The sequence below is a fragment of the Salvelinus fontinalis genome, chromosome 42 (assembly GCF_029448725.1).
Source record: "Salvelinus fontinalis isolate EN_2023a chromosome 42, ASM2944872v1, whole genome shotgun sequence".
NCBI lineage: Eukaryota > Metazoa > Chordata > Actinopteri > Salmoniformes > Salmonidae > Salvelinus > Salvelinus fontinalis.
Window position 1 is genome coordinate 10,372,312 of NC_074706.1, and position 26,927 is coordinate 10,399,238.

At 47.0% G+C, this 26,927-nt stretch overlaps 1 protein-coding gene across 3 annotated transcripts in view; it reads left to right on the forward strand.

Annotated features, from left to right (window-relative positions):
- LOC129841302 (F-box/WD repeat-containing protein 7) overlaps positions 1-26,927 on the forward strand; it is a 178,217-nt gene that overhangs the window by 58,550 nt on the left and 92,740 nt on the right. For all 3 annotated transcript variants that reach the window (XM_055909506.1, XM_055909508.1, XM_055909505.1), the window contains one exon: positions 9,473-10,186. In XM_055909506.1, coding sequence (XP_055765481.1) covers positions 9,542-10,186 — 645 coding nt within the window. In that variant the 5' untranslated portion in view covers positions 9,473-9,541. Of the gene's footprint in view, positions 1-9,472; positions 10,187-26,927 lie in introns of those variants that run through there.

The following is a 26,927-nucleotide window of genomic DNA, read 5'->3' on the forward strand; positions in this document are numbered from 1 at the left end:
TTGTGTTTTTGTGTTTATCCAGCAATGTTGTGGATGAAGACAAACTGCAATGTGCCTATGGGATATTACGAATGACAAACATTTGTTTTGCCGCAGGGTATTCCACTTGTGTAAGATCTGTCTCTTAAATTGCATTAAAGCACATGGTAATGGAATTTGGGATGTTGCTGAGATTACTCCTGAGGAGTTTTCTGCTGACGGAGGTAACTTAGTTCCCACCATAGAAATATAATTACTTCAACACTTTTTATATACACCTCCACCAATTACCTCGATTAAGAGTTAAGTAAAGAAAGTGTAACTTTTTCTGTCAGCAACTGACGCATTCCGCCATTTCTGTTATTTAATAAGGAAATAAATTCTGCTTTCATACCCTCTACCACCTACGGGCAGGTTACCACAGTCTGAAGAGGAAGTCTGCCAGGCAGTTGTTGTTTAGGTCCTAGTGACCTCATCCTACCTGTTTCCTGTATGAGGTGAGACTCTCTATACAGTACCCATTTGGGCTGTTCGTCACTCTTTGCCACAGGAAAACCAAGCTCACACCTGCATCACCCACTTCCTAGGGATACGTTCTGCTCTCACCCTCTGACCTCAACCGAGAGTAAAATCCCTCGCTATAGTGCTAGCAGGTGGAGGTGTCTCGATGGTGGTCCACGCTTTGTAGAGGCTTATTTCAACTAGTCAAGCCTACTGATACACAGTTTATACTGGCTCGCTGTGAATGTGAAGTATATTTGGGGGGGGGTCACTAAATGAACCAGAAATAGTTACCTTCATCCCTCCCGTGATTCAATACGTCACTGTCTCTCGCGGATATGCGCTCTTGTCGTGTGTGTTCCACCGCGATTGTTTTCGGCAACAATCAAACATATTTCATGTGATGTTTAAGAACCTAATTACAGAACCTTGGCGATTTCCTTATAGGAGGCATACCAGGTTCAGCTATTCATAGCCTTCCTCTGTCGAGCTTACAGCTCTGAGATACAGGTCCCAGGGGGAGCCCTGCAATCTGAGGCTAATGCTCCAGTCTCCACCACAGCGCTTGAGACTTGGAGAGCCAGGCATCCACACACTGAGCCACTCAGCCAACCCAGTTTCTTTCCTGGAGGTCACAAAGAAAAGGAGTTTCAGGGAAACGGACACAAAATGGCCGGCCATCTATCCACTCGTCACTTTGTCAATGCCAGCCGGCGCATGCAGCTCCACAACACAAAGCGCATTCATTTCCTTTTGTGTTGTAGCCTACGACTGTCTCTGCAGTGTCTAAGGAGGTGAAGCGTGGCTAGAGAAATGTACCTGGCTGGTGTCTCATTTTGTCAGTGGGCTAAAGCAAGGGGATCTCAGTGTGTCCCAAATCTTGTGAATGTTACAGAAAAAAACCCTACAAAGAATTACCTGAAATGAGAACTTTCTTCCCTTTTTCTTTTTACTTCATCCTTTAGTTTCATTATCCGTTCATCCAGTGGCTCATACACTAGAGGCGAGCTGGACAGATGATTGCTCTGAAACATTTCTTTTTTAGAGGGAAGCAGCTTACCGGTAACCACGGGAACGGCTTGTTTTCTTCCAATCTGTCTGCGCTGTTCCTTTTGGAACGCATGTGATTTCATTGGTCGCGTACGCACACATTATTTTACAGGTCTTATCGCAGGTGCAGCGAAATGCGTGTTTCTCCAGCTCCAACAGTGCAGTAATACCCAACAATACAAAAGAATGCACACATAAAAAAAGTTAACTTTATAAACATATATTTCAATTAAATATATATGTATATGATGGTGTGTGTGTATAGACAGTATATGAATAGAAAAGGTGTTTACAGCCAGCATTAGTTATATAGGATGAGCCTTGACTAGAATACAGCATAAACATATGAAGTGGGTAAAACGGTATGTAAACATTAGTCAGTGAACACTGGTCACTTTAATATGTACATAGGGCAGGAGTGTCTAAGGTGCAGGGTAGAGTCCCGGGTGGTGCCCGGCTAGTAACAGTGACTGAGTTCAGGGCAGGGTACTGGACGGTGTGTACCCTATTTGGCGGGAGTAGTTCAGAACCTCTGCAGTCTCCCATGGCCCAGCTTCCTCAGAGACAAATGTTCTGCCAGAGAAGCATCGGCCACAGTAATAAGAGGAGAAAGCAAGAGGAAAATGACACACACTGCACCCCTCTTAACTTTTCATGTGCAGGCTCCCACTTGCTGTCTCCCTCTCGCTGTCCCAACAGTCTGAGACCATGTTAACTGGGGAGATTTCTGTCCCATCCGGTGCTGAATTTGAAAGTAGATATTACAGTCATCCATTAAGGAATGATTAGTGTTCAGGGAAACTGGATGAGACATGCTATTCCGGCCGGTCTTTCTGGTCTTGCCCTCTTTTCAGTCTGGCAGATGAGTATCGCTTGACCGGAATATCAATGTGGCCATCTGAATCGAACATGGCTTTGGTGTGTCATGCTCGTCACATTTTGCCAGTGGACTGGTAAGAACTGGGTTGAGATTTGATTTTCTCATCATATTCTGTCATATGTATCAGGTACATGGTAACAATAAGAAATGCTCACGTCCATGACTAATCAAAGGTCAAAATTCAAAACACATCATTGCAAGGTTTCTGCAAGCTGTTGTCACTTCCAATGGTGTGCACCTTTTAGGAGCGTTAACAATGAGCAACAATTTGTGGCCTGCTGGAGGTCATTTTGCAGGGCTCTTGCAGTGCTCCTCCTTGCACAAAGGCGGAGGTAGCGGTCCTGCTGCTGGGTTGTTGCCCTCCTGCGGCCTCCTCCACATCTCCTGATGTACTGGCCTGTCTCCTGGTAGCGCCTCCATGCTCTGGACACTACGCTGAGAGACACAGCAAACCTTCTTGCCACAGCTCGCATTGATGTGCCATCCTGGATGAGCTGCACTACCTGAGCCACTTGTGTGGGTTGTAGACTCCGTCTCAAGCTACCACTAGAGTGAAAGCACCGCCAGCATTCAAAAGTGACCAAAACATCAGCCAGGAAGCATAGGAACCGAGAAGTGGTCTGTGGTCACCACCAGAAGAACCACTCCTTTATTGGGAGTGTCTTGCTAATTGCCTATAATTTCCACCTTTTGTCTATTCCATTTGCACAACAGCATGTGAAATTTATTGTCAATCAGTGTTGCTTCCTAAGTGGACAGTTTGACTTCACAGAAGTGTGATTGACTTGGAGTTACATTGTGTTGTTTAAGTGTTCCCTTTATTTTTTTGAGCAGTGTATATTTATGTATTTATTTAATCAAGCATTTGCTACAGGCGTTTCTGAGAACTGAACATTATTTAGGTCACTAAGTACGATGTCTTACTATAGTCTGTCATGTTCTAGTGGGCCTAATTGGCACAGTTCAGTGAGACCTGGGGGGGGGGGGGTTGTTTGGTCAGTGATGTGGTGAGGAGACTGTCAGACGGTCACCTCTCTGATCCCCAGAGTTGCCTAGTGACAACTGCCCACGCCACTAGAGAGAGAGTCTCCCCTGACACCCAGTCTTCCCCCAATCCCCCACCGTCAAAGACCCTGACATCAGAGAACAGACACCGCTAGCTTAGTATTATAGAGACAGCCTGACGACTGGCAGATAACCTTCTTGTGAAGACTGCAGAGAAATAGAAGTTGAATCCTCTGCAGTGGCTGGACCTCGACTTGCTAACCAGACAGTCTGCTATTTTACATGCTGGATGGTTATTACAATGTTGTGTTTGCAATGGAGATGTGTACATAAGGACCCCTCCCCCCTACAGAAACACTACACACCCACGTACTCGCACTTCTTAGTGCAAGCCGGGAGGCTGGCATGGGAGATGCAGCTTTGTCTTGTGTCTCTCTTCCTCCCTCTTCCACTTAAACTCTTGATGTGGTGCCAGGTCCTGACGCCTCCGAATCAGAGGCTGTGCTCTCTCATCCACAGAGTAATAACACTGGCTGTGTTTTGAACTGACAACAGGGCTGGGCTGCATAGTAACTCAGATCGGGGAGCTGAAGTGGTCACACTACATACAGTCATGAAAAGTCCATATTCACGTAGTAGCATGTAGCCCTTTACACTCGTACCCGTATACGGGTTGAAAATGGCAAATTTGGACACGGATAAGCGCCTAAATTGGAACGTGGTGGCTCTACGTGACGTCAGAGCTCTGGCTCTGAGCTACACAGCGCTGGATGGGATTTGACTGACAGCCGTTCTGAATTTGAGCACCGCGCACGCGACGAAGTTGCCCTCATCCCTCCCGCTAATTGGGCAACGTCTGCAAATCATTTTTGTCTGGTTGAAGGGAATGCTTTTAAATTACGAGGACTATATATTTTAAAAGATGAGACATTGAGGATTATAATAAATGCCGCTTTGTCATACAAGCAAGTCAAACAATTCTATCCAAATGTGCACTTTACATTTCCACATAAAATGTCACGTCAGTGTCAACATTTATGATCACTGTTTGATGTACAGTACAGTTCTACCCCGGGTTGTTCTGAACAGAATGAACATGTATTGTGAAGAACATTTGCAACGGACCACACATCTGAATGCACACGACTCCATTCTATGCGCACCAAAATGACGGCCTGCTTCTCTGAATTGCTTTGTGAAAGCCTCACACTGTAAAATCGGATTTTGTCATTTAGCTAGTCATGTTGGCAATGGAACAAGCTTTCAGATGTCCGCCTGACCCAGATTGCGATTTATAATGGACCGTTTTTGGATTGCGTAAACAGTAATTGTGTGATGGCGGGGACGCAGGGTTGTGTTCCAAACGAAACAACTACAAGTGTGCTTGCTCTAGCTCCTCAACGGCACAGCTAGGAGAGACCCAAAAGCCCCTTACAGTTGAAGACTCTGAGTCAACTGTGCACCCTTTGGAGAGGTGTGTGGCGACTTGGAAACACCAGTTAGACCTCTCACTCAAACCCTTGTCGTGTTTTTGGTGTTATGTTGCACCTACCCCACATTTCCCAGGAATGTTCTTATGTTACTGAATGTATCCAGAGTGTTTTCCCATTTCGTTATCAACAGATGCGTGAAAAGTACAGTAAATGTAAAAGCCACATAAAATCCTAATGTTTGGATTTAGTCTCGTCAGGTGAGCTGCTTTTCTCAACTTTTTAGTCTAATTGTCCCATGATCTTCAAACTGTTAACTTCTAATTGCTACCATTGTTATGCAAACTCTTTCCATATTTCTTCTGTAAGAAACATTTCAGTTTAGCCCTATCCATAAAAGCCAATTCCCTGGAGTGTCAGGGGTTAAAGATTGGACCATCGTCCCACCAGGAGTCTGTCTAGCTAGAGCACAACCAGTGAAGAGTGGATGATGGAATGAAATGAAGTAAGCATGGAGGAACCCTGCCTAGATAAAGGTCATTTCCCAAGCACTAGTGTACTGGGAAACCCTGCTACCCTGAAGGGCATTGAAGGGGGTACAGGGGTGACCCATGCCCGGATGCCTGTGTCCCCAGAGAGCTGATGGCCAGTATGGGGCGCCATTCAGGACATATTTACAGATGCAGTATGTCAGTGGCCGGAGAGAGTGGCTCAGTCATGTTCCATTGAGAACTGTGTGAGCGCGAGGCAGGCAGCCAGGAAGGGCGAGAGAGAACAGTATTTGAGTTAGTAATATTCTCAATAGCACAAACAGTCTTAAGGTCTAAGCACATCTGTTCAGTCACATGGAAATAACCTCCGTGTAAGGCATGTTGGGACAGCTACATTGTCCTCCAACTGCTCCTATAAAGACAAGGGACATCAACCAATCAAGTGTCCTTCCAGGAAAAGTTAAGCACATTATGGGTGCGTCCCAAATAGCACCCTGTCCCGTAGAAAGTGCACTACTTTGACCAGAACACTATGAGCCCTGGTCAAAAGTAGTGCACTATATAGGGACTAGGGTGCCATTTAGGACAGTCAATTTTCCCACGGTTCCCAACAGGTGCATTGACTCCCCCCTCCACCTCCCCTAACCAGCGTTTTAATAGCTTCCTCCATCAGTTCCCCAGCTGTGCTGCCCTGCTGCATCCCTCCATTCACCCCTGGATCTGCCCTGCGCTGGATAATCCCTCCGCTGTACTGTAATTCCTGCCCCTGTGGCTGATTTTCAGCAATGTGTTCACAGCAGGCTTTGGGGCCCCACAGATCAGGGCCAAACATGAAATGACGAGAACGCTTTAACTATCCTCAATTACAACGAGGTGGGGGAGGGAGGGGAAGAGCGAGAGAGCCTCTGTTTTTAAAGCAATATAGCAGACACTCTGACACCAGCCAGTGTCTCAAACTCTCACCTCCGCCAGCCTTCTGTCTGGGCTCTCTCTCTTGATTGGGTGGTCTAATTAGCACTAACATTTCCCCTCCTGTTGGAGACAACGTTAATCAGAGGGGTTACGCTAACGAGCAAAGCACTGGGTCGGTACGGCGGTCGGAAAACATTCTCTTACGTTAATTGGAGGTTGATTAAACGTTGCTGGAGGAACCCCGCTGATTGTCCAAGGTTGAAGTCATCAAACGAGAAGCTGCCTCTATCTCAAAACAAGCCCAAAATGAAAAATACATCTTAAGGACGAAATAGTCATGTGTATTTGGTTAGGAAATAAACTAGCTAGAGCAGGTGCTTGTGGCTGATAGAAATTCCAGGTAGTCCACGCCACTCCTCAGCTGTTGGGCCCTTGGGGCTCCGTACTTCCAGTTCATTGCTGTAGTAGTAAATGTGCAGCTGGATAATTATGTGTTTTCTTAAGTGCTGCTGAAAGGTACTTGCGTTGTATAGGCTAGACTAGAGGCACCTGCTCAGTAAAGGATAGGTCTAACCATAACAGTAAAGCAACTGTTGGGCATGTTTGAATGGGCCCCGCTCCCACAGAAGGGCCAGCTCTGTGCCACATTATATGCTATGGAGAGAGTCTGGCCCTCTTGTCCTGAGTGCTGCCATTTGATTCTTGTCACCTTTTACCTTGTTACACACAACCTAATGGCATCCTGTCATTACACACAACAGCTCCAACTGTGTGTGTGTGCGCTCTCCCAGGGCCGTTGCTGGCTTATAGAATTTGTATTGACCTCCCACTGTTTCCGCTGTCTGATTAACACTGACAAATGTTTTATTCCGTCTTGTCTTAACACTGCCCTTATAACCACAGAAATATAAATACTAGAATGGTAAAAAGCACAATGTAATTCCAGTTCTATGCATGTAACACCTCTGCTGCTCACCCGTCACCTTTGACCTTTATATGATCTCATTAGCAGCCATACAGGTTGCCTTAATGAAGCATAGGCTACTATCTGTCTATGGACCATTATGCTGGTCCAGTATCATCGTAAGCATCTTGATCATAGTGGATAAATGATCTCTGGTGTTGACGTTTTGATGAATGATCTATGGCAGTGTTTCCCGGGCTCTGTCCTCGGGACACTAAGGGGGGAACGTTTTGGTTTCTGCCCTAGCACTACACAGCTGATTCAAATAACCAACTAATAATCAAGCTTTAATTAGAATCAGCTGTGTAGTGTTGGGGCAAAAACCAAAACGTGCACCCCTTAGGGTCCCCAGGAAGGAGTTTGGGAAACTGACCTATGTTGTTGGTCCTCTCTGGTTAATTTGAATGGGGTTTCAGCAGAACTCTGTACAAGTACTCCCTCTGCTGGTTCTTCAATCAAGTACTGGAAGAGGATACCTCTTCTCAGAATGAACATCAAGGATGTTGCTGACGTTAGATTCGGATTGAAAACGATCGGTGTTCTCACATGTTCTTGACCCCCTTTATAGAACCTGTCATGTTTAGGCTACAGATTCCTGTTCTCTTGGCTCTTCTTTCAGTGTCCGATTCATTGCTTTGGCGTAGCGTCAGTGTCCTGCCAGTTTATCAAGAGAGCTGTCATACTAAAGACAGTCATTGTCTGATTGACTCGTCCTCTGAATGGAATTCACAGGCAGACCGGCGTCTATTCCTGTTCTAACGGAGTGCACTCACTTCCTGTTGGTGTCAGTGGAGGCGGTCCAGTCTCTCAAACTGTCACCTCTCCTGGGGAACTGGAGACAGAATGTGGCCTACTTCAAAAGGAGGGGATGGCATGTAGGTTATGCTCGTCTATTTTCCACCAGGTGATAGATGGGTTTGGTGTGTCTGTTAGACAACCTTCCTACTGTAATCTCCTATAAGAGTGAGGGACACTGACCGTGAACTCAGCGCCATGCATTTAGAGAAATACATGACTGAGTGAACTCATTCAGGTTCAACTTTGTCTGCGTACCTAAGCAAGGTGAATGTGTCCTGTTCTAGTCTGTCACATAGATCTACACTGTGATCACCCAAGGGGCTAATGAAACAACATGACTGGGATGGAGCTTTCCCACTTTCCACTGTACCCCTGGCCTGCACTCCTCCCTCACTCCCTCACTCCTTCTCCTCTAGCCTGCACTCCTCCTCTCCCTCACTCAGTCCCTCACTTGTCTTTCCAAACTCTAGCCGCCACGGCTAATGGACTAACGTCATATTCATTCTCATTTTCAGGCCGTACATAATGAGCTTTCTGACACTTTGGCTTCAGAGTGAAGGCGTTGTCATGTTGGGTAACTTGGCTCCATCAGATTCTGGTACAGGGTCTCTGTCATCTAACTAGCGAACATGGCCTTTTATTCTGATGTAGGCTTACACCCTTACCTGGTCCCAGATCTGTTTGTGCTGTCAGTAGGAGTTGGCTAGACAACACAAACAGGCTACATCATGTCATGCTTGCGCGATTAACGCCTATAATTTTGTGAATAACAGCAGGCTTCAAACAGCATGAACAAGCTGTCTGACACAAGCCTACAGTATGTTTACCAAGACGAGAGTTAAATTCCTCGGCACAGTATATTTTGATTTATTTTGATCAGGCTAAAGTTTCTGGGAACCACCAGATTCACTGTCCGTAGACCAGCAGCCTCGGATGACAAACAGCTCTAAACATAACAGAGCTGGACTTTCATTCTCATTCTGAACAATGTTCCACAGCCGCCATCCAATTCCAAACTACACCAATGGTTAAGAACAGTAGTTGGACTGGATTCTTCCTTATGGAGCCAGGAATGTCGCTGCTTTCATATCATGACAGATGGGCTGTGTTCATTGGCTGTGTCAGAGGCTAGAATACCAGTAGCTCTGTGTGTCACGCTGAGGCTTGGTAGTATTTGTAGAAGTTCCAAGGCCTGTGCTGTGTGATCCAAAGCCAAAGCTTTCCTCTATTGTCTCCCCACCAAAATGCAACCATCTCGTGCATCTCCCAGCACAAATGCTTTGTTTTATTTCTAACGTTATGAATAAAAGATGAAGGGGTATATTTCCACTTTATTTTGGTGAGCGTCAGCATTGCAATTGTCTGTGTGTATGAGATGGATAACTCTAATATCTCCTATTTTCTCCCCCCTCTCTGTTTTTTTCCCTCTGTCTTTCGCTCTTTTCGTATCTTTCTCCTACAGAATGCCAAGCCCTTCTCCTCCTCAGACAGCCTAGTGAAGGTCCAGGAGGTAGCAAGCTGGCTTTTGGAAATGAACCAGGATCTGCTGTCGGGGGGCAGCAGGCGGGGCCTGGGGGGCCGGCGAGGGGGCCCGGGGGCCCAGCGAGGTAACGCCTCCTCCTCGGCCCGGGGGCCCCAGGGCCAGCAGCCTGGAGAGGAGGCCGACGAGGAGGAGCACATGAACCGGGTGGTGGAGGACCAAGAACAGCAGCAGTCCAGAGTCCAGCCTGCGGCCTCGGCAGGAGGGGAAGAGCCGTGGACCTCCAGGGAGAATGGACCCCAGGGAGAGGAGGATGGAGGAGGAGTACCCAACGAGGTGAACGGAGGAGTGACTAAGGGCGGCCGGTGGATGTGGGAGGCGGAGCGACGGCAACAGGGGGGGGATGACGAGGAGGAGGAGGAAGAGGAGAACAACAACAGTGGCAGCCAGCAGGGAGAGGAGGAGGAAAGGACAGGGGGAGGAGAGAGAACGGGGAGGGAGGAGGAGGAGGACGAGGAGGAGATGGACCAGGACAGTGATGACTTTGAGCATTCGGAGGAGGAGGAAGAAGAGGAGGAGGAGGAGGGGGAGGACGGCCTCCACTCACCCTCCCTCAGGAGTGATGCGTCTGTCCCCAACAACAACCTGGACCAGTCCTCGGGATGCCAACACCAAAGCTCACCCATCAAGAAGAAGGTAAGACCTGACCAGTGTTAGTGTTTCACAGTATACCAGAACTTACTAGATACTAGAACCTTCAAAAACAGTTCTCTACTAGAATTGTTACTTTCGTTCATCTGTCAAATATCTCACGCCATCTTCTGATTTGAGAGAGGATCAAGTCTGTATCAGCGCAGCCAACATTGCCTTATCGTGCCTAGTCCGCTTCCTCATTGCTATCTCTAGCCTGGCCTGAGGTACCAGTGCACACACTGGGAGTCTGGTCTGCATCATGTTATCTCCCCACTCATACTGTCTCTAGCCTGGCCTGAGGAACCACTGCACACACTGGGAGTCTGGGCTGCATCACCACTTATGCTGAGCAGAAGTTAACACCCGTGAATATTGCAAAACGACAACAATGTCCATTACAGGCTAGAACAAGAAGATACTGGTAGCTTCCAGCTTTGTAAGATAGGTTTCCTTGCTAGCTTACAGCTGAAGCGTACATCAGTTCATCAGTTTGCTGGAGCCCCAAACTGAGTATGAATGACATCATGGGTCTTAAAGAGACAATGTGCACTTTTTTATATAATACGTTTTTTCTTCTTCTATGCAAATGTTGATCAGTACAATAAAATAAGTCCCTAATGGAAGGGTAACAGATTGTTTGTCATCTGTAGCCCTATGAAATCAGCCAAAACAATAACTCAATGCTTGCACACACTCCTATTGAATATGCATTCACCTGTATTGTGAATAGGCCAAGGCTACATCTTGATTTCCCCAATTTATCAATAGAGATTTGCCATTCAAATAAATTATTACCTTTCAGTTATGTAGTTAGATTGTTAAAAGCAAAGTCAAATTGATATTATGATTGATTCATTAATGCATACAAAAAACAAAACAAAAATCTATGTCAAATGTAATGATATTGCCTAGTTAAATACATATAAAAAAATATTGAACTCCTAAAGATCTGTCTGGATCAAGTCGCATTCTGTGACTGGCTAATAGGGCTTCTTTTTCCCCTTGGTATCATGATGGTATCGAGTGTTATGATACTAAACCTGGTGTTGGTATCGAAGACAAAATTCTGGTATTGTGACATCACTAACCTGTGGTCAGTTTTTTATGTTGTGTGTGTGTGATGGTCTGAATGTACATAGAAACAGGTACAGTATTGTGTGAATAGGATCAAAGTGCTCCTTGCTTTTCCACATCCCTGAGAAGGTGACGGTAAGCAGTCAAGCTCTGTTTCAAAGCAGACACTTCCAGAACTGTGCAAAACCTGTAACAGCGCCTAATAATCTAGCGACCCTTGCCTCCAGGCATGACATGAGCAATTGTTGATACTGAACGTGATCCACAACTCTTGTAGTCCTTAACAGAGCAGGACAGTATTGCTGTATTTCTAATCCAATGGCTCCCTCTTGTGTTCAAAAGAAGATACTACATTTTTAAAATTTAATTTCTCGACTGTTGAAAATGACAATAACAAGTCCTGTGAATTGGTCTTGAAATGCTATTTCACATACCATCTACACTCCACTAGCTGTACCCCTCAGCCATTTGTCAGGCTGTCTCTGTGGTCAAATTGCAATGCTACAGCAATGCGTTAATGCCATATCAAACAGTTCTAGCATATCGGCCTATAGAAACTTCTAAGAGAACAATTACAGTAGTCTGTAATAGGTACTATGAGAAGGTCTACAACCCTCAAACTCAACTCTGGACCTCGGCGCCAGTTCCACTGTGTTTTCATTTGTTCCCATCGAATCAGACTGATTTTTAGACCTGGGACATCAGGTGGGTGCAATGACTTATCAGGTAGAACAGAAAACCAGCAGGCTCCGGACCTCGTGGGGTAAGAGTTGAGTACCTCTGATCTTCAAGATAGAAATGGAATTAGTAGACATTCTATTTCTATACTCTACAATGCATAGGTCGTACAGGGAGAATGTTACGTGCTGATTGACATGTAGCAGTAGCTGGCAACCTTTCTTGGGTTGCATGCCTGACCCGTGTCTGTGACATTCCTTCTTGGTAGAAGCAGCAAAGGTGCTGACTTGACTTCAAGAAGCCTTACCTTCTATTTTGAGGATCCATAAGTGAAGATTGGGTGTCTTGAAGGATTGTTCCCAGCGACGCTTCTCAAAGTCGCTGTTGAGCACCACTGTGTTTCCTTCAGCTGAGCTTTACTTAAACTTTAATTGGATATCAGGTTATAGGTCGTCAATCAACTGTTGTTGACACGATCAGAAATATTGTTTGAAAGACTACTACAGTAGGGTTGACCTATTAAAGGGATCTTTTGGCAATGCGGCCCTTTATCTACTTCCCATAGTTAGATGAACTCGTGTCATTTATGTCCCTGTCCAGTATGAGGGAAGTTGGAGGTAGTTTTGCGAGCCAATGCTAAATAGCGTCAGCGTAATGCCGAAGTCTATGGGTAGCTACCAGCATTCTCTGGAGAAGTAGATCAGGATATAGTCAATGAGGCACTACGTATCCATTTAAGCAGACCTATAGTACTTCAAGTGCAGCTCAGTCAGTGGAGATAGACTGGAGCATTCACCAAGGACACAGCTCAGTGCTTGGCCGCCCACCTACTCCAGTGTGTCCTCGTCTAATCACATCTTGCTGTCTGTCTTGGCAACGCGATCGACACAGTGCTGTGTTGGACTGACAGGTCATCCATTCCCCGCTGCTCTTCTCAAATCACTCAGCCAACCCGTGAAGGGAAATCTATTCCGCCGCCCTCGGAAATCACTCTTTAATTAGTCCGGAGAAATAATGAACGACAGTAAAGTGACAAACTCGGCCCGCCTGGTGGCCTTGGACCCGGGGTAGCCCTCCGCTACAAGGACAGAGCCTCCCCTGAAAGACGACGGGACCAGGCAGCAGACCATTTTATTGGACTAGATTTATCACTCCAGAGAAGGACGAATGTGTGTCATCTACCCCCCCCCCACCCCTGTTTTATCCTCGGGCAAGTGCCAAGTTTATCCCAGGGCTTGTATGACATTGGGGCTACCGATTTACGGGACAGGCCTGCCTGAGCTTGCTGTGGCTCCCCCAGGCAGCCCCGGGCCACGTTCCGTAGGCCAACGTTCTGGAACGCTACAGATGGAAGTTAATATCATGAACACGATTCCTTATTCTACATGTCAAGAGAGGCATGTTTGTTCTACATAACATGGAACGTGACTTAGGCTCGGCCGCGTGGTGCGTCCCTTCAGGCAGTCCTGAATGTGTCTCTCAATGCCGAGCCATGTGGCTCTGTTCACCTTTCACACGTGTCGTGCAGCCGCCGGCCGGCATCAAATGTGCCACATGTTTTTTTTTTGCCATACCCACCCACCCCCTTCTCTCCTGTGAGCGTGATCGAGCTGTAGCTGTCAAACACCTTGGAGAGATGGTGGGGGAGGGAGAGCTACTGTAGCTGTCAAACACCTTGGAGAGATGGAGGGGGAGGGAGAGCTACTTTAGCAGTCAAACACCTTGGAGAGATGGAGGGGGAGGGAGAGCTACTGTAGCAGTCAAACACCTTGGAGAGAGAGAGGAGGGGGAGGGAGAGCTACTGTAGCAGTCAAACACCTTGGAGAGATGGAGAGAGGAGGGGGAGGGAGAGAGAGGTGGGGGAGGGAGAGAGAGGAGGGGGAGGGAGAGCTACTGTAGCAGTCAAACACCTTGGAGAGATGGAGAGAGAGAGGGGGGGAGGGAGAGGGGAGTGAGAGAGAGAGGAGGGGAAGGGAGAGCTACTGTAGCAGTCAAACACCTTGGAGAGATGGAGAGAGAGAGGAGGGGGAGGGAGAGCTACTGTAGCAGTCAAACACCTTGGAGAGATGGAGAGAGAGGGAGAGGGGAGGGAGAGGGAGAGGGGAGGGAGAGGGAGAGGGGAGGGAGAGAGAGAGGAGGGGGAGGGAGAGCTACTGTAGCAGTCAAACACCTTGGAGAGATGGAGAGAGAGAGGGGGGGAGGGAGAGGGGAGTGAGAGAGAGAGGAGGGGAAGGGAGAGCTACTGTAGCAGTCAAACACCTTGGAGAGATGGAGAGAGAGAGGAGGGGGAGGGAGAGCTACTGTAGCAGTCAAACACCTTGGAGAGATGGAGAGAGAGGGAGAGGAGAGGGAGAGGGGAGGGAGAGGGAGAGGGGAGTGAGAGAGAGAGGAGGGGGAGGGAGAGCTACTGTAGCAGTCAAACACCTTGGAGAGATGGAGAGAGAGAGGGGGAGGGAGAGAGAGAGGAGGGGGAGGGAGAGCTACTGTAGCAGTAAATGGGATTCCATTCACGAGCGCGCCACAAGCGGGGGAGCTGTGACAGTAACACTTGTCAACAACAGGGAAGTGGCCCGTCTGTCTCGCTGTTACTGAAAAGCTCAAGGACTGACTGCTCCTCATCCTCCAGTCCAGCCTGAGCCGTTGTCTTCCTCCTGCAATGGGGAATCGCACCATGAAGAAGGTAGTGCTGCTACTGGTGAGCATGTGTGGAGTTGTTACTGTTGTGTGTGTTTCTCGACGGCTGGTTGTACTTGACTACACAGCTAACATTGTCCTGAAATACTTTGACCTAACTGTCGATCTTGAGTGGTGGGTGCCGCGCGCCAGCTGAAACTGATGTCTTACTAGGCTAGGAGTGGTGGCCTCACAGGACAGCTAACGGGTACAGTCTCTTAATCATCTCTTCTCTTCTCATGCAATTATCTCCGTAAGTGTCAAGCGCTTTCAATTTGGTTAGTGTGTGTCGGACTGTATGGTGTTGCTGCCTGTGCTGGCTTTGCGATAAGACACAAGTTTTTAAATGTGTTATTTAACCTTTATTTAACCAGGTAGGCTAGTTGAGAACAAGTTCTCATTTGCAACTGTGACCTGGCCAAGATAAAGTAAAGCAGTGTGACAAAAAACAACAGAGTTACACTTGACATAAACAAACGTACAGTCGATAGCACAATAGAAAAATCTATATACAGTGTGTGCAAATGTAGTAAGGAGGTAAGGCAATAAATAGGCCATAGTAGCGAAGCAATTTAGCAAATTAACACTGAAGTGATAGATGTGCAGATGGTGATGTGCAAGTAGAAATTCAACTGCTGCCGTACCTAGAGGAAAGCCAACCTCCAGCTGGGGATTCAGATTGCTCTATAATTGACCTTGATTCAGTTTCATCTCTTATAGAGAGTTTGTTATTTCTCATTGTTATGCATTACAGTTGAAGAGCACTTTCTTATAAAACCCATAAACTCCAACATATTTTTAGACTGTCCATCTTTATGAAGAGGGAGGTTGGGAGACATATAACTGGAGAACAGCACATCTGCTCTGAATTCCCCCGTAGTGGCCAGCCCAGAAGCTCTGGTCAGGGCTAAGCTCAACCCACCACATGCCCCCTACCGCCATCCTCCTTAGTTATTGTTCTGAAAGAAAAGAGATCTCTTCACGGGTGATTGACGCAAGGAGACTAATCACAAAGACCCAGAATTCCCCACGGACCCACGACCGGCCATGACCTATTGACCTCTGTTTCTGTCACAGCACGACCCCAAAGTCATGTCCCTCTCTGGTTCTCACCAAGTTAGCGCCAAATGGCCAGCAGCACCAGCAATCAGTTAAATAAAGGTAAGATAAAAAGTTACTGTACAAGAGCCTAGGCTGTGATAATGGACATAGTTTTGAGTAGATGTCGGACGATGTCCTGGTTATCTAGATTAGCTCTGCCCCCGCAGGCATAGTCCGGTATCTAATCATAGACATCAGTTTATAGCAGTGGTTCTCAACTGGTACTGCCTCGGAACCCAAATTGCACAAGGTTGTCTCAGTCACGACCCAATAGTAGCATCGCGAAAAAATAATCACAAATACAATCTGGAAACTATTTTAAATGCTATATTAGTAGTAAATGTAGCAGTTATATGACGAGGGAACAACATTCCCACCTCTTTCATTGTCAGTAATTAAATGGTGCCCATATTCTTGATAAAGAATGTTAATTAACTCACTGGCTTGAGACCACAAAATCAACCAACATAGCGCTGGTTATAGTTCTATATTAAAAATATTATGATTGAAGAAAAATTGTTAAATAATTAAATGTAAGTTCATTGTAATTTCTACACACCTAATACCTGGTTTAAGTCGTTTCAGTTCAGACTGGAGTATTTATTTTTTACTCAGACACCCGCGACGCACTCAGAACCTCCCACCAGTTGAGAAATGCTGGTTTTTAATACCAAGAAAGAGTTCATCATGGATTAAACTTTGATTCTTAGTTCCAATATGTATTCAGGAGGGACGATCTGAGTCTAAAGCTAGTTGATATTACCAGTGTTTTTATAGCGGTGTGTAAAGACGAGTGTCTTTCTCTGCCTCACTGTTTGTTGATGTCCTTGCAGATCCTGAAGTATGGCTTAGTGGGCTGAAGAGAATGCTCGTTCATTATGGAGAATATGCAATCAGAATTTAAATCTCCAGAAGCCAGACAGCTAGAGAAATTAAAGATTTAATTTAGAAAATAAGCTGTTGGAGTTCTCTGACAGAGAGCTCTTGTTTTAGAATTCATGACAACCAGTTGGGTATTTTAGACTGGCAATATCTCTTAGTGCCTCTGGTGATCAAGTCCCCCCTCCCCCCAACAGTGTATTCAGTCCTTTTGTATTGCCTTTTGGAGTGTGTCTGAGATACATTTTCACAGCTGGAGACTCAGTCTGTTTGTAATAAGGAGGAACTGAACAGGGTCAAATATCCTATATTCAAGGGACAGGAGAAGTGCTTTTAAACGAGCCTATGTGCATGTTAGCGGTGTGTGGACCAAATAGGCTGTGCTATGTCATATGCTATACTATTATAGCCAGTGTTTCCAATCGTGGTGTTTTGGTCAATGGTGTATGTGATTGAGCAGAGATGACAAACTGTGAGAGGTTCAAGTGTTGCTCCCAACATCAGGCCTGAATGTAGAAACAGCCTTGATTGCAGTGCATCTTTAGGCTTTATGGGCTTTGCTATTGGAATACGAGTGTCTTGAATCCCGGTGGGATGGACGTATGTGTGATATAGTAAACACCGTGAGAGGTGTGGAAGTGCTGGAACCAACACGGGGCTGGTATGTAAACAGCCCTGTGTTAAAGTCTGAGTAGGCTGCTGCCTGTGTGGAGGAATGTGTCAGTAAGCTGTTCTGCCTGGCGTGTCTTGAAGGGGACAGATGGGGGGCTTGTGGCTCTCTGAACTACAGGGCCTGGGTTAAGAGAGGCTCCTGAATTAGACCCTCTCTTCCTCCCCTTACTCTCCATCACTCTCAACCTGACTGCCTGCCAAGTTCCTCTGCTGCTTGACACACAGACACACACACACACACACACAGAGAGTCAGCGACAGAAAGCACTCTCCCACTCTGTGGGGTCATGTTTCCCACAAGGTACAATGAACTCTGGGATTTAACCTGCGCTCCATGACTAATCGCATGCTGTGCATTAACGATCTCTACACCACTGGCGACCTCTTCAAATGACCTCTAACCTGTAACTAACCTGCTGTAGCGCTCTGATCAACTTCTATTGTCTTCTCTACAACAGATGCCTTTCTATTCCAAGCAATTGAAGAGGCATGCCATCAAACAGTATTACAACATGATGATTCATGAATGCTGTATTGGATGTGTAGGGTTCAGAAATGGCTGCCGTCCGTTTGGCCGCTGTCGTGCAGTTTGTCTGTGTGTGTGTATATATAAAGGACGAGGTTAGTTCATTGCAATAGGCTTAGCATAAACTAGCATCGGTCAGACTGTGGTAGATGGCTTATGATTTCATAAAACTATCCTCCTTGGTATTTTGTTGTTTTCTAAACCTTTTTATAGTTTCAACACCACATCACAGATGATTTATGTGGAATATGCATATGCACTTCCCTCCTCTGTGATTCCCCATTAGCCCTGACAATAAATCCCCCATAAACCATCTGGGGTGGTGGATTATACCGAACAGGAGATTAGGCTTCCATGGTGACTGAGCCGCCTTGTGACTGTCTGCCTGCCGGTGTATGTGTGTGTACCCTTTAACTGCCCTAGTAGGGGGGGGGGGATGATGGGGGGGGGGGGGGGGGGGGTGCCGGTGCTACTGGCCTTTTGAATATGTGAACAATTGGAACCCACTGTTGGTGATCTCAATGACACACCTCTGTGTTCTGGCATAGAGAGGGAGGGGGCCAGCCTGGGTCTGCCTTGCTGCCTGGCTTGCAAATGTCTTCATTTCTATGTGGATGAGGTGTGTAGGCCTATGTACAGACATCACATAGACCGCCACACATGCCACCAGCATTGTTCAGTCCCATTTTGGATCTGGATCTTCTCCAGACAATGCCCCAGGGGCAGCCAAGGCCCTTCTGGGGGAGAGAGGCCTTTTTATATGCCTGTCTGACAGCCAGGGGTCAGCCCAGATGGCATCTGAGCACTGAGTTAATGCAAGTAGGGTAGGTACTAGGTACAGCGCCCCTGTGATGAATAGAGGCAGCGGGTAACCTAGTGGTTAGCGTTGGGCCAGTAACCGAAAGGTTGCTGGATCGAATCCCCGAGCTGACTTGGTAAACATCTGTCGTTTTGCCCCTGAACAAGGTAGTTAACCCACTGTTCCCCGTCAGGCTGTCATTGTAAATAAGAATTTGTTCTTAACTGACTTGCCTAGTTAAATAAAGGTTACATTTAAAAGACAAAATGTCTCTTTGAAATCACGTTTTATTTGTCACATGCGTCGAATACAACATTAGACCTTACCTTACCGTGAAACGCTTACTTACAAGCCCTTAACCAACAATATTGACTAAATACACCCCCCAAAAGTTTGACAATAAAGTAACAATAATGAGGCTATATACAGGGGGTGTGAATGGAGTCATGTTCGGTCCTCCTTTTCCTGTAGTCCACAATTAACTCCTTTGTCTTGCTCACGTTGAGGGAGAGGTTGTTGTCCTGGCACCACACTGCCAGGTCTCTGACCTCCTCCCTATAGGCTGTATCATAGGTATTCCTTTTGTCCAGGTGGGAAAGGGCAGTATTGAGATGGCGTCATCTGTGGTTCTGTTGGAGTGGGTCTAGGGTTTCCGGGATGATGGTGTTGATGTGAGCGTTGACCAGCCTTTCAAAGCTATGGGGTGGTAGTCATTTAGGCAGGTTACTTTTGCTTTCTTGGGTACAGAGACTATGGTGTTCTGCTTGAAACATGTAGGTATTACGGACTCGGTCAGGGAGAGGTTGAACATGTCAGTGAAGACACTTGTCAGTTGCTTCGCGCATGCTCGGAGTACGCGTCCTGTTAATCCGTATGGCCCTGCGGCTTTGTGAATGTTGACCTGTTTAAAGGGTCTTGCTCACATGTTCCTCCAGAACAGCTGGTGCTCTCATGCATGCTTCAGTGTTACTTGCCTCGTTCTGATTATAAAAGCCATTCAGCCTGTCTGGCAGGCTCGTGTCACTGGGCTGCTCGCAACTGGGTTTCCCTTTTGTAGTCTGTAATAGTTTGCAAGCCCTGCCACATCTGATGAGCGTCAGAGCCGGTGTAGTATGATTCGATCTTAGTCCTGGATTGATGCTTTGCCTGTTTGATGGTTCATCTGAGGGCATAGTGGGACTTCTTATAAGAGTCCGGATTAGTGTCCCACCCCTTGAAAGCGGCAGCTCTAGTCTTTAGCTCGGTACGGATGTCGCCTGTAATCAATGGCTTCTGGTTGAGATATGTACGTACGGTCACTGTGGACGTCGTCATCGACGCACGTATTGTTGAAGCCGGTGACTGATGTGGTGTACTCCTTAATGCCATTGGATGAATCCCGGAACATATTCTAGTCTGTGCTTGTAAAACTGTCCTTTAGCGTAGCGTCCGTGTCATCTGACCACTTCCTTATTGAGCGAGTCATTTGTACTTTCCTTTTCTTGTTTTTGCTTGTAAGCAGGAATCAGGAGGATAGAATTATGGTCAGATTTTCCAAATGTTGAACGAGAGAGCACGTCTCTGTGTGTGGAGTTAAGGTGGTCTATTGACAAATAGACAGATCCCCACCCTTCATCTTACCGGGCGTAGCTGTTCTGTCCTGCCGATGCACAGAAAACCCAGCCAACTGTATATTATCTGTGTTGTCTTTCAGCCACGACTCGGTGAAACACAAGATTTTACATTTTTGAAAATCCTGTTGGTAGGATAGTCTCAACGGCGCTCATCCAGTTTATTCTCCAGTGATTGCACGGCAGCCAATATAGAACGGATACTAGAGGCGGGTTACACACTCGCCCAACAAATTCTCACACGGCACCCAAATCTCCACCCCCCATATTTCCCTATTTTCTTCATGCAAATGATGGGGATTTGGGCCTTGTCTGGGAGCAACGTTATATCATTAAGTACTGATATGTGGTCCTGTGTCACATGCTAATACTAAATGTATGACCTCACTGTACTGCAAGCTACATGGTGTATGATGTGAATAGATCATAATCTTCATCAAATGAAGTTGTGATTTTCAGATTTACTTATCCATAGACTTGTTTAAAGGTACAATGTACGAATTATCCTCTCGAACCCGAAGCCTGTTATTTACTTGCTAGACCTAATGAGAGACTAGTTTTCCACTACGCTTTCTAGATACACACTTTCACTTTGTTTATCATCCCACAGTTAGAATCCTATTAAAATTGAAGCGGGTAAACCATTTCAGTCATTAACAGATTGCATGAGAAGGAATGCTCATAGGATTTCATCAACCTACTAAGTCTAACAATGTTTGTTTACATGACGCTGTGTTCTTAATTACCGACTAATGAGCGTCGTTTTTTAAAGACAATTTTTCTTGTTATAAATATATTTATCTCGCTTGTTTATTGTTCAGCGGATTTTTGTTTAAAGCAGTTGACAAACCGAGGGGTTAGAGTGTTAACAGAGAAGTTAATCCTTTCTTCCTCGTAAATAACCAACCTGCTGCTTTTTTTTTCCAAATTCAGCTTGACAGTTAAAAGAAACCCCTTAAAAATTCAACTGAAGGAATTCCAGATGACTGTTTGGGGAATAAAGTGAATTGGAGTTTGATCATCAAACCACTACCCAAGTGTCTCTTGATGTGGTGCTCTGCTCTGGTGAATCGTAAAGCAAGCTCGTCCTCTTTGAATTAAAGCACATCCCTGACATGATCAACACTGCCAGCTCGGATGGTTAGTCTACTCTCAGTGTTGTTGCGAGACGGTTTTTTGAATGAAAACTAAAGTGTTTTTTCTGCCAGTCAGTCCGTGGACCAGAGCAGGGCAGATGTCTGTTGTAGCATGGTCTGTGGTGCAGGACCCAGATAAGGACTAGAGCAGGACCAAATGTCCGGGACATGGCACCACTACTGTGTGACTGGACTATTGAGTCATTGACCCTGGCTCTATGGGATTAAAGGCGTTTTGGATCGAGGCCAATAACACAGCCAATAACACAAAACAGAAAAGCATAACAGGCTGTAACAATCCAGTGTTACCTTACAGCACTTTTCTGGATCATGGCCAATAAAACGGCCATGCCTACTCTGCTAATACAAACAAACAGGTCTTAACGGTTGCGAGTATTGCCTTTCGGCACAGAAATTTGGTCGTACATTCAATGACACAGGCAGCCACGTCCACCCATGATACAAGCCGAGACATGATACAACAGTTGAGTGTTGCCTTACCACGCGGCGGAAATCTGGTTGTGCTCCCGTGGCCCCTGCTATGCCAGCCTCTCCGTGAGTCTCCGGTGCGACAGAGGAGAGAGATTTCCCCAATAAATCAATGGAGGAAGTCTGTGTGCAGCAGAGGAAGCAACGCTGTTGGTGTAACCCTGCTGCTCCACCACACTGTGACGGACATCTGTTCTGCAGTGTGAGTAGCAATGTTACCTGCTATGCAAACACTTAAAGGCACCCGTCTCTTTCTGTTTCCTCATGGATTACTCAGAAGTTTTTTGCTCGTTCTGCCACGGATGAAAAAGAAGGGCTCTCAAGTTCTGATAAGCAGCGCTCGCATTAGCAGCAGAATTAAGAGTCCGGATGGATTCGAGTCGTTTGATCGTTTTAAGTGGCTTAAATGCCCCAATAATGAAAAGTTATTGCAAAGAGAATTTATACTTTTCATAACATTGAGACGTTGAGTAAAAAACAGTCAATGTTTACTGTGTTGCTAGGCTACCGTTTGGACTTCCTGTAGAAACCTACTCAAACTTCCTCCATCCTCTTAACCATGACTCAAAATAAAGCCCACTTGCACTGATCAATGAAACCAAGTCTGGTGGCTTCAATCAATCGGAACATCCGACAGTGAATCGCTCCCCATTTGCTTTTTTTTCTGTAGTTGCCCCCTGGTTCTCTGGAGGGATGCTGGGTCATATTCCTGTCTGCTCCCCAGCTGAGGGGAGGCCAGCCTGGGCTGAGACCAGCAGAGTTGTCCCCCCTCCCTCTGCCCCATCTGTTGGTTGTACTGTGCTGCCCGGAGCAGGCACATCACAGACATGGTGTTTGAATATTTGATACCGGCCTAATTAACTATGCCCTTTTACTGGAGACGATGCACTGCTATTCTCCTGAGCCGGGCCCCTGCTGGCTTCAAGGCTACGCAGCCAAGGTTGTTGTTTTGCTGTCACGTTGGAGCTCTGCGTCGCCTGGTTGGAGCTCTGCGTCGCCTGGGTGGAGCTCTGCGTCGCCTGGGTGGAGCTCTGCGTCGCCTGGGTGGAGCTCTGCGTCGCCTGGGTGGAGCTCTGCGTCGCCTGGGTGGAGCTCTGCGTCGCCTGGGTGGAGCTCTGCGTCGCCTGGGTGGAGCTCTGCGTCGCCTGGGTGGAGCTCTGCGTCGCCTGGGTGGAGCTCTGCGTCGCCTGGGTGGAGCTCTGCGTCGCCTGGGTGGAGCTCTGCGTCGCCTGGGTGGAGCTCTGCGTCGCCTGGGTGGAGCTCTGCGTCGCCTGGGTGGAGCTCTGCGCGCGTCCTTCAAACAAGATAGCCTCCACACGCCTACTCTACTGATTCTACGGACTGTAATGTAGCCTAGTCAAAAGCATCCACACACCCAGCAGGGAACTGTCCCAGCTGTCTCAGGAATGCCCGCGTGTTGATCCAAGCCTGCTAGGAATAGAGGATCAGAGGAAAAACTTGGATTTGTTTTTGGTCTCCCATTTTCAGTGTTTAATAAACTCAATGGGTCTAATTCATTAGAAGTTTCTACCTCAACCTTCAAACTTAAGACAATTAAATTTGTGTGTCTCATTAATGAGAAGTCACTCTGAAGAGTTTTAAATGGAGGGGGCTGTTCAACTGCTGTCCATAGCCTAAAGCTACAAACAAGGTTTCTAAGTCTGAAAATAAGAGCATAAAAAACATTTCAGACAGTTATACTTTGGAGTTGAAAGTTAGTTAAATCCAGACGATATTATTTGGCTTACTAGTCGACGACTAGCGTAATGTAGCATTGACTTGGTGTGACGAACACTGCTTGTCGGAGTTCACCCACTTAGCCTACTCTCTGGAGAGTTAATGAGCAGTCTATGCCTCATGGAAGCTAAATGCTCACTCCATTTTAATCTCTGTTATTCTGTATGCAGTGGAGCTCTGTGTGCAAATGCTCGTTTATGGATGTATTTTTGGCAGTAAATTATGTTTTTGGGGAGAACTGGAACCTTGTTAGGCTAAATACTAATGCTTTTCCTGTTGGTTTGATCTAACAAAGCAGGCCAGCTCTAGCCAGGCCTGAGGAGAATGTCAATGCTCGTTGCCTCATCCATCAGTCCTATACTATGGATAGCAACAAGATGGCTCCTGGGTCCTGTGTGTGTTTCGCCTCAGGCTACAGAGGCCTGGATATCCAGCTAAATGGATATCCAGTGCTAGCCTTAGACAGATGGCATCATTTTGTCGGAGTTGCCACAACTTATTGCATCGAGTCATTCTCAATCGCCCATCCCTCCATCTCTTCCTCGCTTTTATCTCTCCTAGTTCTCCCCAACAGGTTGCCAGGTAACAGGGCCAACACAGCCTCCACAGAGGTGTTCAGGTACTCTCAGAACATTACATCGCTTAAAGAGCAATTACTTAGCCACTTTTCAACCTCCGGTTCGTTATCTCCAGCACCAAACCAGTGTCTACATTAGGTGAAAGCAGAGCCTTTCTATGAGGGGTGGTTAAAAAGAAGGTCCTAAAAAATGCTTCTCTTTCACAGGGTAGGATTAAAAGTACAAGACCGTTGATCTTAAAAGCTAGTTTCTAGCCCATGGGAGGGTATGAAAATCACTGTTTTTAAACTTTTGATGTCATCGGGTACCTCAGGAGTAGATGTCAGTTGGCTTTTCGTAGCCGAGCATTCAGACTTCGAGAGAGTTCGAGAGGGAGTGGGAAAACAGCAGGTCCGGGACAAGGTAGCATGTTCGGTGAACAGGTCAGGGTTCCATAGCCTCAGCTTTGTGTTGGTCGTGTAGCAGTAGTGACATTGACTAGTTCCACAGTATGCTCTTATCTATCTTATCTATCTTTATCTATCTGTGCTTTGCTACTGTGCTTTTGTAAAACTAGGGGACTTATGAAGTCTGAACAAACCTAGGCCCTTTTCTCTCTCTTTCCATCCCGGCTCTCCCTCCCTTTCCTGTCATTGTGTCTCTTTGGGCCACCTCATTACAGGAGACTCGGTGGGCTCCATGTTATGCTCTGTGGAGACCGGTTGGAGGTCTGCCATCTCCAGGATAGGGCTGCACTCTGCCGCAGCTCAGCCATGGCTCTCCTTCTTGACCTTGGGAGAGACATTAGTCTGTCGGCCTGTCCTGCCGCCGCCAAGGCCTGTCCTGCCTCCACACTGACTGCTTTATTGGCCCAGGCCACAGGAACACACTTGCCTGTCTGTACTTGCAAATTTTGGATACTTCAGCCCACACACTTACTCACAGAAGTCTGCCTGCTTGCAAACAGACGTCTGCGAGTGTGTGAGCTGAAGTACATTTTTGCATCCAATCATAGGGGTAAATGTCAAGGGATATGCATATGGAGGTACAGGAAATGAATAAGTGTGCCCCTGAAAAACTCTGTAAACTCCGGTCTGCCTGACTTCTGCGATGGAGGCGGCGACGCTTTGTCCTCCCTGTCCCTCTATCCCACCTGCTATGTGTAATTAACTCTGAGAGCCAGCCTGTCCTAGTGTAGGTAGTGTTTTCCCACACGCCGGCTGCCCGTCAGAGACAGGAGAGACCTGGCAGAGCTGAGCCGCAAAAGGTCACGTGCACCCGTCCGCCCACGCCAAGGCAAATGCAGCTGAACTCCCGTCCAACTCTCCTGCTGCTGGCACCGCTGCGCCTCAGCCCTCGCCGACGCTATCCTACGCTAGTTCTCATGGAAACCTGGCCCGGCCTGGACACATGGAGATGGCAGACAATCTCCCGCCGCCTCACGTTAATTGAACCCATCATCAGAGGGCATTGTAAGCTAGCTACAACGTCCAATAATAACGGCGGTTGAATTTTTGCACGTCACTGACCAGACTTGAATCATTGGACCTAGCTCAGATACCACTGTATCTGGACCCCTACTGTGGTGTGGGAGGGAGGGATGATTGGCTATGGCACCAGGTCTCTATGACAACGGCCCTGGCTGCTGATGGCTGTGTGGTCTGTAGGTGACAGGCAGCCTGCTCCATGTCAACCTCCCTCCCTCCCTCCCTCCCACGCTGGTTGGATGTTTTAATAAAAATCCTGACCCTGGTAACTGTTGCTATGCAACTCTCATGATTCCACCCTAGTGCCCGTCTATTTCATCCAAACCCCACAAGACTCCCCTTTTAGAGGGCGTCTCAGGGAAAGAGTGACTGAGGATCAAGCTTCCTGTGCTGAAATCTCTCTAAGATGGTATTACACGGTCACTGGCAGCTCAGAAAAACAACAGGAGCATTTCACTACATCTGTTTGAACATCTGCTAATCTGTGTACGCCACAAATAAACTTGGATTTCAATGTACCTTAATAAAACAGCATAGAAAACTGCTCTGAATCAGTTCCAACACTGTCCACCAGAGGGAGGCAATGCTCTTGCTGTGAGGTTCCATAGGCTTAGACTGTCTGCTGCAGCTGTGCCGCCAGAGCAGCATCCCAGGCTTCACACACAAATCGGCTATTTCCCATCTGCTACCCACTGTCACTGGACAGCCTCCTTCAGCCGTCTGTGTGCAGGCCCACCCTGTCTGCTCCTCTGGGGTAGCGTCAGCCTCTGAGACACAGAGCCACACTGGTGCATAATGCAGGGGGACGGAGGTACTGGGAGAGGTCGGCTGTGTGGAACAATGAGGGTCAACGGCTGAGGACTTGATGAGAGCTGGGATGAATTCTGTCTGGTGTAGGCCTACAGTAGATGTGTTTATTTCACTGACAACCTCTTCATTAAAGAGGAAGCATGAACTCAATCCCAGCTTTTAAACGACCTCATCTCAAACACTGTGTGGTGAATGCAAAGGGACTCATTAAATTGGCGGAAAACACACACACACACCTCCTACTCTGAGCCATACCACTCAACCCTCTGTAGTTGTGGCAGCTCGTAGGCAGACTCCAGACACATGTCGAGAGGTAGAGTGGAGGCAAACAGTTGGGATCACTGAGTAGCACGGATAAACGTTTGGCTCAATGAACACACTGCCCCCGCGCACACACGTCCTCTCGTCCCTTCCTCCCTCACCCATTTCCATCTCTATGCAAATTGACTTTGGCATTTCCCCTGTCGCCTGCCTCACCCCTGTAGCAGCAGAGCCTCTGTTGCTCGCCACCCGGCT